This window comes from Symphalangus syndactylus, chromosome 4, assembly GCF_028878055.3.
Source record: "Symphalangus syndactylus isolate Jambi chromosome 4, NHGRI_mSymSyn1-v2.1_pri, whole genome shotgun sequence".
NCBI lineage: Eukaryota > Metazoa > Chordata > Mammalia > Primates > Hylobatidae > Symphalangus > Symphalangus syndactylus.
The window spans coordinates 83288592-83301098 of NC_072426.2; the positions used below are offsets into that span (position 1 = coordinate 83288592).

General features: G+C 41.6%; 1 protein-coding gene across 39 annotated transcripts in view; it reads left to right on the plus strand.

The window, feature by feature from the left end:
• Window positions 1–12507, plus strand: part of LOC129480870 (WASH complex subunit 2A) — a 65149-nt gene that overhangs the window by 15547 nt on the left and 37095 nt on the right. For 16 of the 39 annotated variants that reach the window (XM_063637401.1, XM_055275306.2, XM_063637402.1 and 13 more), the window contains 10 exons: window positions 637–730; window positions 2093–2154; window positions 3376–3423; window positions 6806–6916; window positions 7459–7546; window positions 8174–8245; window positions 9275–9393; window positions 9866–9923; window positions 11146–11205; window positions 11597–11776. In XM_063637401.1, the coding sequence (XP_063493471.1) occupies window positions 637–730; window positions 2093–2154; window positions 3376–3423; window positions 6806–6916; window positions 7459–7546; window positions 8174–8245; window positions 9275–9393; window positions 9866–9923; window positions 11146–11205; window positions 11597–11776 (892 nt within the window). The remainder of the gene's footprint in view (window positions 1–636; window positions 731–2092; window positions 2155–3375; window positions 3424–6805; window positions 6917–7458; window positions 7547–8173; window positions 8246–9274; window positions 9394–9865; window positions 9924–11145; window positions 11206–11596; window positions 11777–12507) is intronic. The other 23 variants (XM_055275304.2, XM_055275313.2, XM_055275316.2 and 20 more) reach the window with 6 other exon arrangements.

A 12507-nucleotide genomic window follows, 5' to 3' on the forward strand; every position in this document is an offset into this window, starting at 1 on the left:
CCTGTTTGCTTGCTGCTGATAAACTTTTGGTAGGCTTTTGCCATTTTTGTTAAATTTTGTTAATTAGGCCCTTGGGGAGGGAGATTCTGTGTGATACAGCTTTACTTTGGCATCTTTTTTGTTTTGTTTTGTTTTTTGAGATGGAGTTTCGCTCTTGTTGCCTAGGCTGGAGTGCAGTAGTGCAATCTCAGCTCACTGCAACACTGTTTCTTGGGTTCAAGTGATTCTTCTGCCTCAGCCTCCCAAGTAGCTAGGATGACAGTTGCCCACCACCATGTCCCGCTAATTTTTTTGTACTTTTAGTAGACACAGGGTTTCACCATGTTGATCAGGCTGGTCTCAAACTCCTGACCTCAAGTGATCCACCCGCCTTGGCTTCCCAAAGTGCTGGGATTACAGGCATGAGCCATGGTGCCTGGCCTTACCTTGACATCTTTACCTAGGATTTGACTTTTTAAAAAATCAGTGAAAAAAAGAATTTTTTTTTTTTAACTTTTAGTCCTGCCGTGTTTCTTATTCTCCATCTTCGTTATGTAGCTTGTTTAGGATAGTCAGATGGAACAGGATATCAGGTGGCACATGTAAGTTTGTTTTCAACTGAAACATTTGACAGCTTATTCCTTTTGTGATGTACAGGATCTATACATTGATCGTCCTTTACCATATCTCATTGGGTCAAAGCTGTTCATGGAACAAGAAGATGTAGGTCTTGGAGAGCTGTCCAGTGAAGGTACTTTTCTTCACCAAATAATTTTGTTCCTTAACATTTCTTTTTTATTTTAAAATAATTTCAAATTTTACATTAAAGTTTCAAGAATAGTTCAAAGAACTCTCATATACCCTTCACCTGGGTTTACCAATTAACAAACATTTCACCACATTTGTTTTATTGTTCTCTACATATACGTAATATTTTGTCTTGAACCTATTTGGGAGACATCATGCTCATGCCCTGTTGCTTCTAAATGTTTCTCTGTGTGTTTTCTTTTTTTCTTTTCTTTTTCTTTTCTTTTTTTTTTTTTTTTTTTTGAGACAGAGTCTCACTCTGTTGCCCAGGCTGGGGTGCAGTGGTGGGATCTCAGCTCCGCTCACTGCAACCTCTGCCTCCTGGATTTAAGCGATTTTTCTGCCTCAGCCTCCTGAGTAGCTGGGACCACAGGCGTGCACCACCACACCTGGCCAATTTTTGTATTTTTAGCAGAGACGGGGTTTCACCATATTGTCCAGGCTGGTCTCGAATTCGTAACCTCATGATCTGCCCGCCTCGGCCTCCCAAAGTGCTGGGATTACAAGCGTGAGCCACCGTGCCCAGCTCTTTTTCTTTCTTTTCTTTCTTTCTTTTTTTTTGAGCTGGAGTTTCCCTCTGGTTACCCAGGCTGGAATGCAATGGCGTGATCTTGGCTCACTGCAAGCTCCACCTCCTGGGTTCAAGCCATTCTCCTACCTCAGCCTCCTGAGTAGCTGGGATTACAGGCGTCCGCCACCACGCCTGGCTAATTTTTGTATTTTTAGTAGAGATGGGGTTTTACCATGTTAGGCAGGTTGGTCTCGAACGCCTGACCTCAGGTGATGCTCTGTGTGTGTTTTCTAAGAACAAGGAAATCTCTTGTATAATCACAGTAGAATTACAAAGCCAGGATATTTTCCTGGACATAAGGGTATTATCCAATCTGCTGCTATGTTCACATTTTGCTGTTTGTCCCAGTGACACCCTTTACAGTCTCTCTCTTTTGTTGTCTGGTCCAGGACTCAATCCAGGACCAACCACCACATTTGGTTGTCAAATCTTCAGTTATCTTTTAATGTGATGCCATTTCTCAAGCTTTCTTTGCTTTTTATGACCTTGACATCTTTAAAGAGTACAAGCAAGTTGTATTTTTATTTGTAATGAATAATTTTTTGGGGGAGAGATACTTCAAGACTACATAAATATGTAATTCCTCACCATAATGATACTTTCAATTCCAGTAAGTGGGTATAGATGGTTTTATCAAGATCTCTGTGATGCTATTGTATGGTGGTTTGTGATTTTGAGCTAAGGATATTTTCTTGTGAATATTGGTGTGGTGACACATGTCTCTCTTCTCAACAGAAGGCTCTGTAGGCAGTGATCGTGGCAGTATTGTGGACACTGAGGAAGAGAAAGAAGAGGAGGTAAGGGCTGTTTGGTATGACCAGGTCACGGTGGGCAGCGAGCTTAAGATGGGCCTAGCAGGCTAAGTAAATAGCATAACTGCTAATTCGTAATCTGCTTCCATAAAGCTTTTAACAGTGATAGAAGCCACATTCTGAGTTTTTTCCCCCAAGGGTTGGATTTCCTTGTTGCCTTATGTACAATAATAAGGAAAGCTGCTTTAATCTCTTTCACTATTATCCTCTCTCCCACCTTGCCACCAAATATCTCTTTCACCCAATATATTTTTGAGAAGGGCAGCTTAGATGTTTTGGTGGAATCTCTGCCTGGAATATAGTCTTTGAGTATATTCTGTCTTTGAATAATTCTAAGGAAAAAAAATCTACATTTAGAACTTTTGTAAACTATAAAACCTAGAGCAGGATATACTGAAAGCAACCATTTACATTCTATTTTGCTGCTGCCACTAGTGCCTTCATATCCACGGAGCATAATCTCATTCCCTTGTCTAGAGTTTGAGTCTGTGGGCCTTGACTACAGTTGAATCTGTAGTTGTTCTTTAGATGGGATATTCGTTATTGCAAAGGACACAGCCATGTTGCAGGAGAGTCCTCGAGTATGGATTTCCAAAAGGAGACAGTGTTGTGTGTGTGCTTTTCTCTTCTTGTTGGTCCTTCTTTCTGCACTCTCCCTCCCCCACCCTTCTTCCAGTCCTCCAAAGAAGAACCTGACAGCAGGAAATGAGCTTTTCTTAAGTAACTTTCGTATAACAAAAGCAGTGCTCATTAGCAGAATCCCTTGCTTTTAGCTACCGATGTAGCACTTCTTGGGCCTAATGAAGTAGTTATCCAAATGAGAGGAAATAGAGACAGTATAGTCCAAAATGTAAAATAACACAAACTGACTTTCAGTAATTTAGTTAGTTAAATGTGCAACTCTTACTTTAAATCCAAAGGCAAGAGTTGAAAGTGCAGGTGATGTGAACAAATTGTTAGAGGCATTTAAGTGAACCACAAAAATTACATGTTAACTGGAACAACCCTTCACAATATTGCCAGCTACCCAGCTTATCTGCACCTTGATACTTAAGGTGACCAGTAGTTAGTACAAAGAGACTGAGTGTCAGAGCTTTTTCTCCACTTGACATAGAATCAGCCTGCCCCAGAGACTTAGACCTGCAATCATTTCTGTGCTTCTAAGTAAAGCCCGTTTAACAACAAAGCCTTTTCTTCCCCATAAAGGAGTCAGACGAAGATTTTGCCCATCACAGTGACAATGATCAAAACCGGGTAAGGCTCATGTATTGAAATGACTTTGTTTTTACATTTTAATTGAAGCATAGTATATATACTAAAATTACTTTGGAATGATTTATGACAAAATGAGGATTTTTTCATGTATGCAATTTATTTTCCTTTAAGCATTTCATGTATTTAGGCTAACTACCTCCTTTGTATATGTTTTTTCCAATTTTGCTTTATAGTTTATTTTTCTTAGAAAACAAAGAAGTTTCAAAGAAGTGAAAAACACAATTGGAAAACAGAGCCTCTGAAAGAAGACTCAGTTACCCAAATTGAACTACTTTGCATGAGTCCGTCTTCTGTTTTAAAATTGGAGACAATCTAGCAGTAACATTAATGAGTATTCACAAGATGAAAACTTCTTACCCTACTGTCTTAGCACAGTTATCTTAATTTTTGAATATCTAAGGGCATATTCTTTTCATAGTGTGCATCATTTATTTTCTGCCATTTTATGTTAACATTTTGTAAATGTTTCCTTATTTATTATTATTATTTTTTTGAGATGGAGTTTTGCTCTTGTTGTCCAGGCTGGAGTACAGTGGCGTGATCTCAGCTCACTGCAACCTCTGTCTCCTAGGTTCAAACAATTCTTCTGCCTCAGCCTCCCAAGTAGCTGGCATTACAGGTGCCCACCACCATGCTCAGCTAATTTTTTTGTGTTTTTAGTAGAGATGGGGTTTCACCATGTTGGCCAGGCTGGTCTCGAACTCCTGACCTCAGGTAATCCACCCACCTTGGCCTCCCAAAGTGCTGGGATTACAGGTGTGAGCCACCACGCCTGGCCTCCTTATTTTAAATAGCCTTTGCAGTTTGCATTGTAAACTTCTATACTTTTAAACATACTGAATGTGATATTGTCATAATCTCTAAATGTATAAGGGAAAGAGTTTATTTCTAGAGTTGTGTTTTTGATGTAATAATGTATTCAATATTTTCTTTTCTTGTTTTTGAGACAGAGACTCGCTCTGTTGCCTAGGCTGGAGTGCAATGGTGTGATCTCAGCTCAATGCAATCTCCGTCTACAGGGTTCAAGCGATTCTCATGCCTCAGCCTCCCTGAGTAGCTGGGACTATGGGTATGTGGCACCATGCCCAGCTAATTTTTTGTATTTTTAGTGCAGTCAGGGTCTTCCCATGTTTCCCAGGCTGGTCTTCAGCTCAGGCAATCTGCCCACCTCGCCCTCCCAGAGTACTGGGATTACAGGTTTGAGCCACCATGCCCAGCCAATATTTTCATGTATAGAAATCTTTTGCTTCTGTGAACTGTTTCTTCAGAATAAGGTGGTATAGAGTTATGTTAATAACTCTTAATGTCTGGTGGACATTCGAAATTAAGTATTATGCATGTAGATTTTCCTACAATCTCATCACTGGGGTGATTATTTTTAATTTCTTTTAGTTAAAAATTTGCATTTAAATTTCTTAACTGGGAAATATTTTTTTCACAAAAATGTTTAACTATCAAATGAAGGATTTTACACTTTCTTCTTGGTACTGTATTTTCCTGGTTGTATTCATAAATGTGGTTGATTTTTATAATTTTAACGATCAGTCTTTCTTCATAGGATATTTGTTTCTATGAAATTTCCTATTAAGATCTGTAAATGCAGTTTTTCTTTTTTTTTTTTTTTTTTTGAGATGGAGTCTCTCTGTTACCCAGGCTGGAGTGCAGTGGCACGATCTTGGTTCACTACAATCTCCGCCTCCTGGGTTCAAGTGATTCTCGTGCCTCAGCCTCCAAAGTAGCTGGGATTACAGGCATGCACCACCATGCCCAGCTAGTTTTTGTATTTTTAGTGGAGATGGGGTATCGCCATGTTGGCCAGGCTGGTCTTGAACTCTTGACCCCAGGTGATCTGCCTGCCTCAGCTTCCCAAAGTGTTGGGATTACAGGCGTGAGCCACCATGCCCGACCACAAACAGTTTTTCAAAAACAGTACAGTATAGTGAGTAAAAGCACTAGCTTATGCAACAGGTTGGTTTTGTGTGCTGCAGCTAACCTCAAAGTTGTAAGGATTAAATTAGATAATAAAGTGCTTTTAGTAACATGCCTGGCACAGTTCATTGATTCAAACATTGAAAAAAAATTTTTTAAATTATACATAGTAGTGTGTGCCTTTGGAAAAATTAGAACTTAACAGATAAGGCTAAGTTTGAGCCTTCCAGTCCTTTCCTTCTCTGCATACTCTTCAGAGGTAACTGGGATCATGCTCTGGGAGCATGTCATTCCAAGTCTGTTTCTTTGCTTTTATAAACACATCTGTTTCCATAGAAATGCTGTAGTGTTTGCAGAGGGGGCGTGGTATCATCCTGGATTTGTTATTCTGTGCTTTTTTGCTTGACCTACTTTGGATGGCTTTCTAGTTGTTACAGCTTTTACCTTTTAACTATTACTCAGTATTCTTACTAAGGTAAGACTATGCTGATGATGTTTATATTTCTCTAGTAAAAGGCTGGGCACGGTGGCTCACGCCTGTAATCCCAGTGCTTTGGGAATGTAATCCCAGCGCTTTGGGAAGCCGAGATGGTTGGCTCACCTGAGGTCAGGAGTTCAAGACCAGCCTGGCCAACATGGTGAAACCCTGTCTCTACCAAAAATATAAAAATTAGCCAGGTGTGGTGGCGGGTACCCGTAATCCCAGCTACTGAGAGGGCTGAGGCAGGAGAATGGCTTGAACCTAGGAGGCGGAGGTTGCAGTGAGCCGAGATCACCCCATTGCACTTCAGCCTGGGCAAAAACAGCAAAACTCCTTCTCAAAAATAAATAAAAAAAAAAAATATTTCTCTAGTAACAGCCATTTTTGATATTTTAATGTTCTGCTTTTTATATTCTTCTTGTTACATTCTTATAAAGGATACATTTTTAGGCCGGGCTTGGTGACTCACACCTGTAATCCTAGCAGTTTGGGAGGCTGAGGCGGGTGGATCACCTGAGGTCAGGAGTTCAAGACCAGCCTGGACAACATGGTGAAACCCCGTCTCTACTAAAAATACAAAAAATTAGCCAGGCGTGGTGGTGCATGCCTGTAGTCCAAGCTACTCGGAAGGCTGAGGCAGGAGAATAGCATGAACTGGGCAGGCAGAGGTTGCAGTGAGCCGAGATCGTGCTGATGCACTCCAGCCTGGGCCACAGAGCAAGACTCCATTTCAAAAAAAATATATATATATATATATTTTAATTTAGATTCGAAGTAAATCTTGTGTGTTATTTATTCCAGCACATCTTTTGCTTCATAACTTGCTGCATCATGATTATGATTATTATTTTAAAAAGCTGTTACTTCTTTGAAGGAGGAGCCTAAAGGCTGACAGTATCTCTTCTTTAGCTTAATTACTAGTAGTTCTAATTTGCTATTTTATACTCTTAGCACACCACACAAATGAGTGATGAGGAAGAAGATGATGATGGCTGTGACCTTTTCGCTGACTCTGAGAAGGAGGAGGAAGATATTGAGGACATTGAAGAAAATACTAGACCTGTAAGGGAGGCTGTAGTTGCTGTCACTTGTCAGGGTTTTGGAACCAATGACTTGTTTTTCTTCTATTGTGACTTACTTTGTACCTCACTCATTTTGGCATATTTGTCATTTCATTTACACTTTGGAAAATAATGGCAAGAATCTCAAATTGCCTCACAAGTACCACTTTCTTGTCCAGATGTTATGATTTTATGAGTCAGATCATTCAGAATATGTCTGGTTCCAGAGTTTGAAGACTATAGTGCTCCTGTCTCTCCACCCATGCACCTTTTTCTTATTTTCTTATTTAGATTTTTAAGTATTAAAGTGAAGTATTAAAAAAATAAGGAAATAAAGAGCATCTCCCTTTGAAGGAACATTTTATGAGTCCTATTCCTTGGGTGAGCTGTATAGGGTACATATGTTTAAATTCATTTAATTAAACTGTGTTTTCTCCTCAGTTCAATTTCTTTGCTCTTGTATACATAATGTTGTTAGGTGTCCAAAGTGAAGTGTACTAGTTTGTTACAAAAAAGCAATTCTTTTGATTTCTCCTGCTGTAGAAAAGAAGCAGACCTACATCGTTTGCAGATGAGCTGGCTGCCCGCATCAAGGGTGATGCCTTGGGCCGAGTCAACGAGGAGCCCACAAGTGAGCCCCAGCCACATTGACGGGGAGTGGGGGAGAGGTAGTGCAGGGCCCTCTGCTGGCTTCACCAAAGGTGGATTTCCCTTTTTATTAGGAATTACTACAGTAGAAGAGGCTTAAATTGAAGCACTTATTCCTTTTTTGGTTAATGGGCTCCTTTAGGTAACTGAACACGGTGGACCCACAAGAAAAACGTACATGTACACATGTAGATAACACTTTACATATAATTTCAGGGGATTAATGGAAACTCCAGAGAACCATGGGCAACAGCTTAAGAATTCCTGGCTGAATATTTACTCCTATATTTTGAGCACATAAGAATGTGCCATATAGCATATTCTAGTTATATAACAAAGTATAAAGATAACGTAATAATTCTTTCAACAAATACAATCCTGTTATGCACGTGAGCCTGGTATGAAAGCAGAAGCCTTCTGCCTTACAAAGAGACTCTTGAGTGCCCACTGTGGGCAGGGCCAGGGGGTTCAGTGCTCTGGTGGAGCTGAGATGAAAGGCAGACATCTTGGTCTTAGCTGTGAGTTATGAGGATGACAGACGTGGAAAGAACCAGGATGTGTATACTGAGGGAGGACTTAGTACTATTAAAACTGTGAACTGTTGTTCAAGCCTTATCCTCAGGAGAAGCAAAACCTCGGAAGACACTCAAAGAGAAGAAGGAAAGGAGAACTCCTTCAGACGGTGGGCCTTTTCCCTCAATTCTGTTATTTTAGGAGGCTGTTGACTCAGGAATGTTGCTTACATAATTCATGAAGTACTGCTTTACATGCTGTCTTCCCTCTGCCAAATGAGTCTGTCTCCATTTACTTTTCTAAAGCCTCTGGGCTGGGTGCGGTGGCTCACGCCTGTAATCCCAGCGCTTTGAGAGGCCCAGGCAGGCAGATCACGAGGTCAGGAGTTTAAGACCAGCCCGGCCAACATAGTGAAACCCCATTTCTACTAAAAATACAAAAAATGAGCTTGGTGTGCTGGTGGGTGCCTGTAGTCCCAACTGCTTGGGAGGCTGAGGCAGAGAATCGCTTGAACCCTGGAGGCAGAGGTTGCAGTGAGCCTTGATCGCACCACTGCATTCCAGTCCATGTGACGGTGCGAGACTCCGTGTCAAAAACAAAAGCCTTGGAAGGCATGTTTGGGGGTGCTGGGAGGAGATGTGGGTGTGGAGTAAAAGTTTCTGTAGAGATTTGATTTATTAGATTTTACAGCAATCATTCCTTGTCTTTCTAGAATTCTTAGAAGTATAGAAACTTAGGAATCTCTAGCATTTGTTTTCAATAAAGGATACACCAGGCCTTTTCCTGTAAACAGCCACGTCCATTGCATTAGACTTGTCTCTGTGTCAGTTTGTAGATCCCTTTGTTTAGTCTGCCCTTCCTTCCCCCAGATTGGTGGGGGAATGGGTCTTGAATGTGGCATCTGACCCGAATGCTTGCTTCAGAGTAAATGTAGATCAAGGGTGCTGGCGTAGAGAATGAATGCTGTCTGCTGCAGACATTGACAGACTTAAGAGTGGGGGCCCCGAGAGCCTTTTTAGGGCGTCAGTGGACCGTGCCAGGGGTTTAGTGGGAAATTCATCTGACTGCCTCACACTTTGTTAAATAGGGTCAGATAAACTCCATGCCAGTTTGGAGACATTGCAGATGCCAACCCGGGAATTTGAGTTCTAGACCCATCTTTAATACTCCCTGCAAAACATTGCTTTCTGTTTGCTAGATGAAGAGGATAACTTATTCGCACCCCCCAAGCTGACCGACGAGGACTTCTCGCCGTTTGGCTCTGGAGGCGGCCTGTTCAGTGGGGGCAAGGGGCTCTTTGATGATGAGGACGAGGAGGTGAGTCCATGGCACCCAGCAACACACCCTGCAGCTAGCTGTGTCAGGGGTCCACAGGGAAGAAATAGGCTTTGTTTGTTTAGTGGGGGAAAAACAGCTTCTCAGTTGGAAGTTGCTTCTATTTTCATATTCTGGGACATGTTGAACTAAGAACCACAGAGTGAGAAATACTGTATCCTTCTATCCTTTGTTAGGTGAGGAGAAGATGTGCACGTGTTAATGTGAATAATTACTAGGTGATTGTTTCTTGCCTTATCTGTAGTCTTCCATGTTTGTTTTTAATTCCTGGACAGGCCTAAATTATTTTAGGGTCTGATTTTGCCATAGTTATCACTTTGCAACTGATTTTCTGGCAGAGTAGTAAATACGTAGCTTTAAATCTTGTAGGTTATTTTTCCTTAGAAATCCTCAAATGCAGCTATGCTTTCTCCTGGTTTTTTGAATTCTTTGTCATATACCTTATTATAATCAGAGTGACCTCTTCACGGAAGCCCCGCAGGATCGGCAAGCTGGAGCCTCTGTTAAGGAGGGTAAGCTGGGGCTGGTGAGCTGCGTCTCGGTGTGCAGAGTTCCAAAACTGTCTTTCTCACTAGGAGATGGAACCCTGAGGTTGTTCCCAAGCCTTGTTTCTGTGTTAAGCAGGAAGCTATTGTTTTGACTGTGGTCCAGTTGAAAGGAATTCATCTTCACTAATTCATGTCTTGGAAAAAACAGAGTACCATCTGTAAACCCATATCACAGTCTTGCCTCTTTGTTAGGAGAGAACTCATAAAAAGTCAGACAAGAGAAGTACCCTAGAGCAATGTTGAGGATGGTTTTCATTGAATGAAGTTTAATTTAAAGAAACATTTTTAACATTCTGTATATAAGTTGGAGACCAGTAATTTCCCCAACCGAGTGTGCATTAAAATCATCTGTGCAGTTTTTGTTTTTGTTTTTGTTTTTTTGTTTTGTATTTTTAGTAGAGACGGGGTTTCACCGTGTTGGACAGTTGGCCAGGCTGGTCTTAAACTCCTGTCCTCAAGTGATCATCTACCTTGGCCTCGCAAAATGCTGGGAATACAGGCATGAGCCACTGCACCTGGCCCATTGGTGCAGTTTTTTAAAAACACAAATAGAAATATATACTTTTAACCTACAAATGTTACTCAATAGGTTTGTGTTAGTTCTCGGGACTTGGGAATTAGTGATTCTAAGCGCCGAGTCTCGGGCACACGCATCAGAGCTGGGCCTTGGAGGCCGCTCCTTGTGCATGCTGTGCGGGCTGCTAGCCTGGCTCTCCTCTGCTTTCTGCTGTGCACGTTTTGGCATCAGTGACTTGCTTGGTTTCCCCCTTTGCTCTTATGTCTTTATTTTTTTTACTGATGACTCACACGTTTTCGCGGTTCTTTTTTTCTTGTTCATTCTCATCCAACTGGAATGGGTAGAGGTGGAACTGTTTGGGGGAGCCCTGGTCATGCTGTCCCTGCCTCTGCCAGCTGTGCTCACCACCTCCCGTGGTGTCCCCCAGCTGACCCACTGCTGTGGCTTGAAGACAGTCAGCACGCTCTTCCATTGGAGTCACAGCTCAGATTGTGTTAATCCCCAAAAAAAGTCCTGACATTGGTAGAGAAGAAAACACTACAGAATTTTAAAATGGCTTGTTCAGGAAAAAGTGGTTTCAAATGGTCTGGTACTAGCTGTGTTTTACATTGCACGTATTTCAGGAAGAAAATAGCAAGGAAATGGTTACTCCTTGCTTTCTCATTCTAGAGTCTTCGTTATCCAAACCTGGAAAGAAAATCCCAGCAGGAGCTGTTTCTGTATTTTTAGGTAACATAACTTAGGTTTGTTTTCTAAAAACTACACAAATACTGTTTTTTCATTTTCAAAACTATCATCTTCTAAAGCCTGGCTGGAGACGAGGAAGTACCTGGGAGCTTCAAAGGGCTTTGAGCAGCTTATAGAACGAGCTCATTTACTGATATTAGCTCTTATTCTCCTAGAGCTCAGTGGCCTTGGACTTTTTTGTGTTTGAGTGACCTGGTGATTCTCCATTGTGAGATATTCTGTAGCAGTAATGGATGGAGGCTATTGGGCCCTGTTAATGCATTTTGTGGATTAACCGAAATGAAAAGTTTTTGGTGGGTGATAATTTTTTTCTGTAAATTCAACAGGCCCACACTGGCTCACAGCTGTGGCTGTCTTGTCCCTCCACTCACAGGAGACATGGATGTGTTTGGTGCTGCCTCCGTTCCATCACTGAAGGAGCCACAGAAGCCTGAGCAGCCCACTCCAAGGAAAAGCCCCTACGTTCCCCCTCCCACTGGCCTCTTTGATGATGAGGATGGTGATGATGATGATGACTTTTTCTCGACACCCCGCAGCAAACCTTCCAAAACAGGTACGTGTTCCTGCCTCTGTTTCTGGGACTTCAGCCAGAGAAAGAACGTTACCTAAAAAGAACATAAGCTCACCTAGTTCTGTATCTCTTACAGTACCAGAATCCCTTCTCCAGCATTCCCGTCATTGAGTTGTTGTGTCTGTACTTACGTAGGTGTGGTGCCTAGGAGGCCTGTTTTGTGAACCAATCTTTTCTGCTCTGTAAGCTAATTACTATGATTATTTTCCTTATAGAGAGCTGAAATCCTTTTCCCTATAATTTTTGCTCTAATTTCCAGTTCTGACCTTTGGTATTGTAAAGTTTTAATCATACTTTCTTCCAGCTGACCTTAGTCAATTAATTACATGAGCAGCATGTTGTGTGCTGGCCATTTATTTCCCAGCTTCTCCTTTCTCTGCCAAAAAGCTCTGGTGGCCTTGGTCTTTCCTCAGATGATGGAGTTTTCATCCCCTTGGCCACTTTGGCATTCTCCTCTCTTTTCCTCTTAAATGTAAGTCCTGTGTCCTCAAGTCATTCCTGTAAATCATTTGTTTTTAAATGTGCGGATGAATCTCCCAGGGGCTTTTGTCAAAATGAAGATTCTGATTCAGTAGGTCCAGGGTGGGGCCTGAGAATTTACATTTCCAGCAAGCTTCATGGTCTGTAGATCACACTTGGAATAGCAAGACTTAGATCCACTGACTGCTCTTCCAGAAAAGAAAGGTAGATCCCTAAGGTGCACATGATTTTCA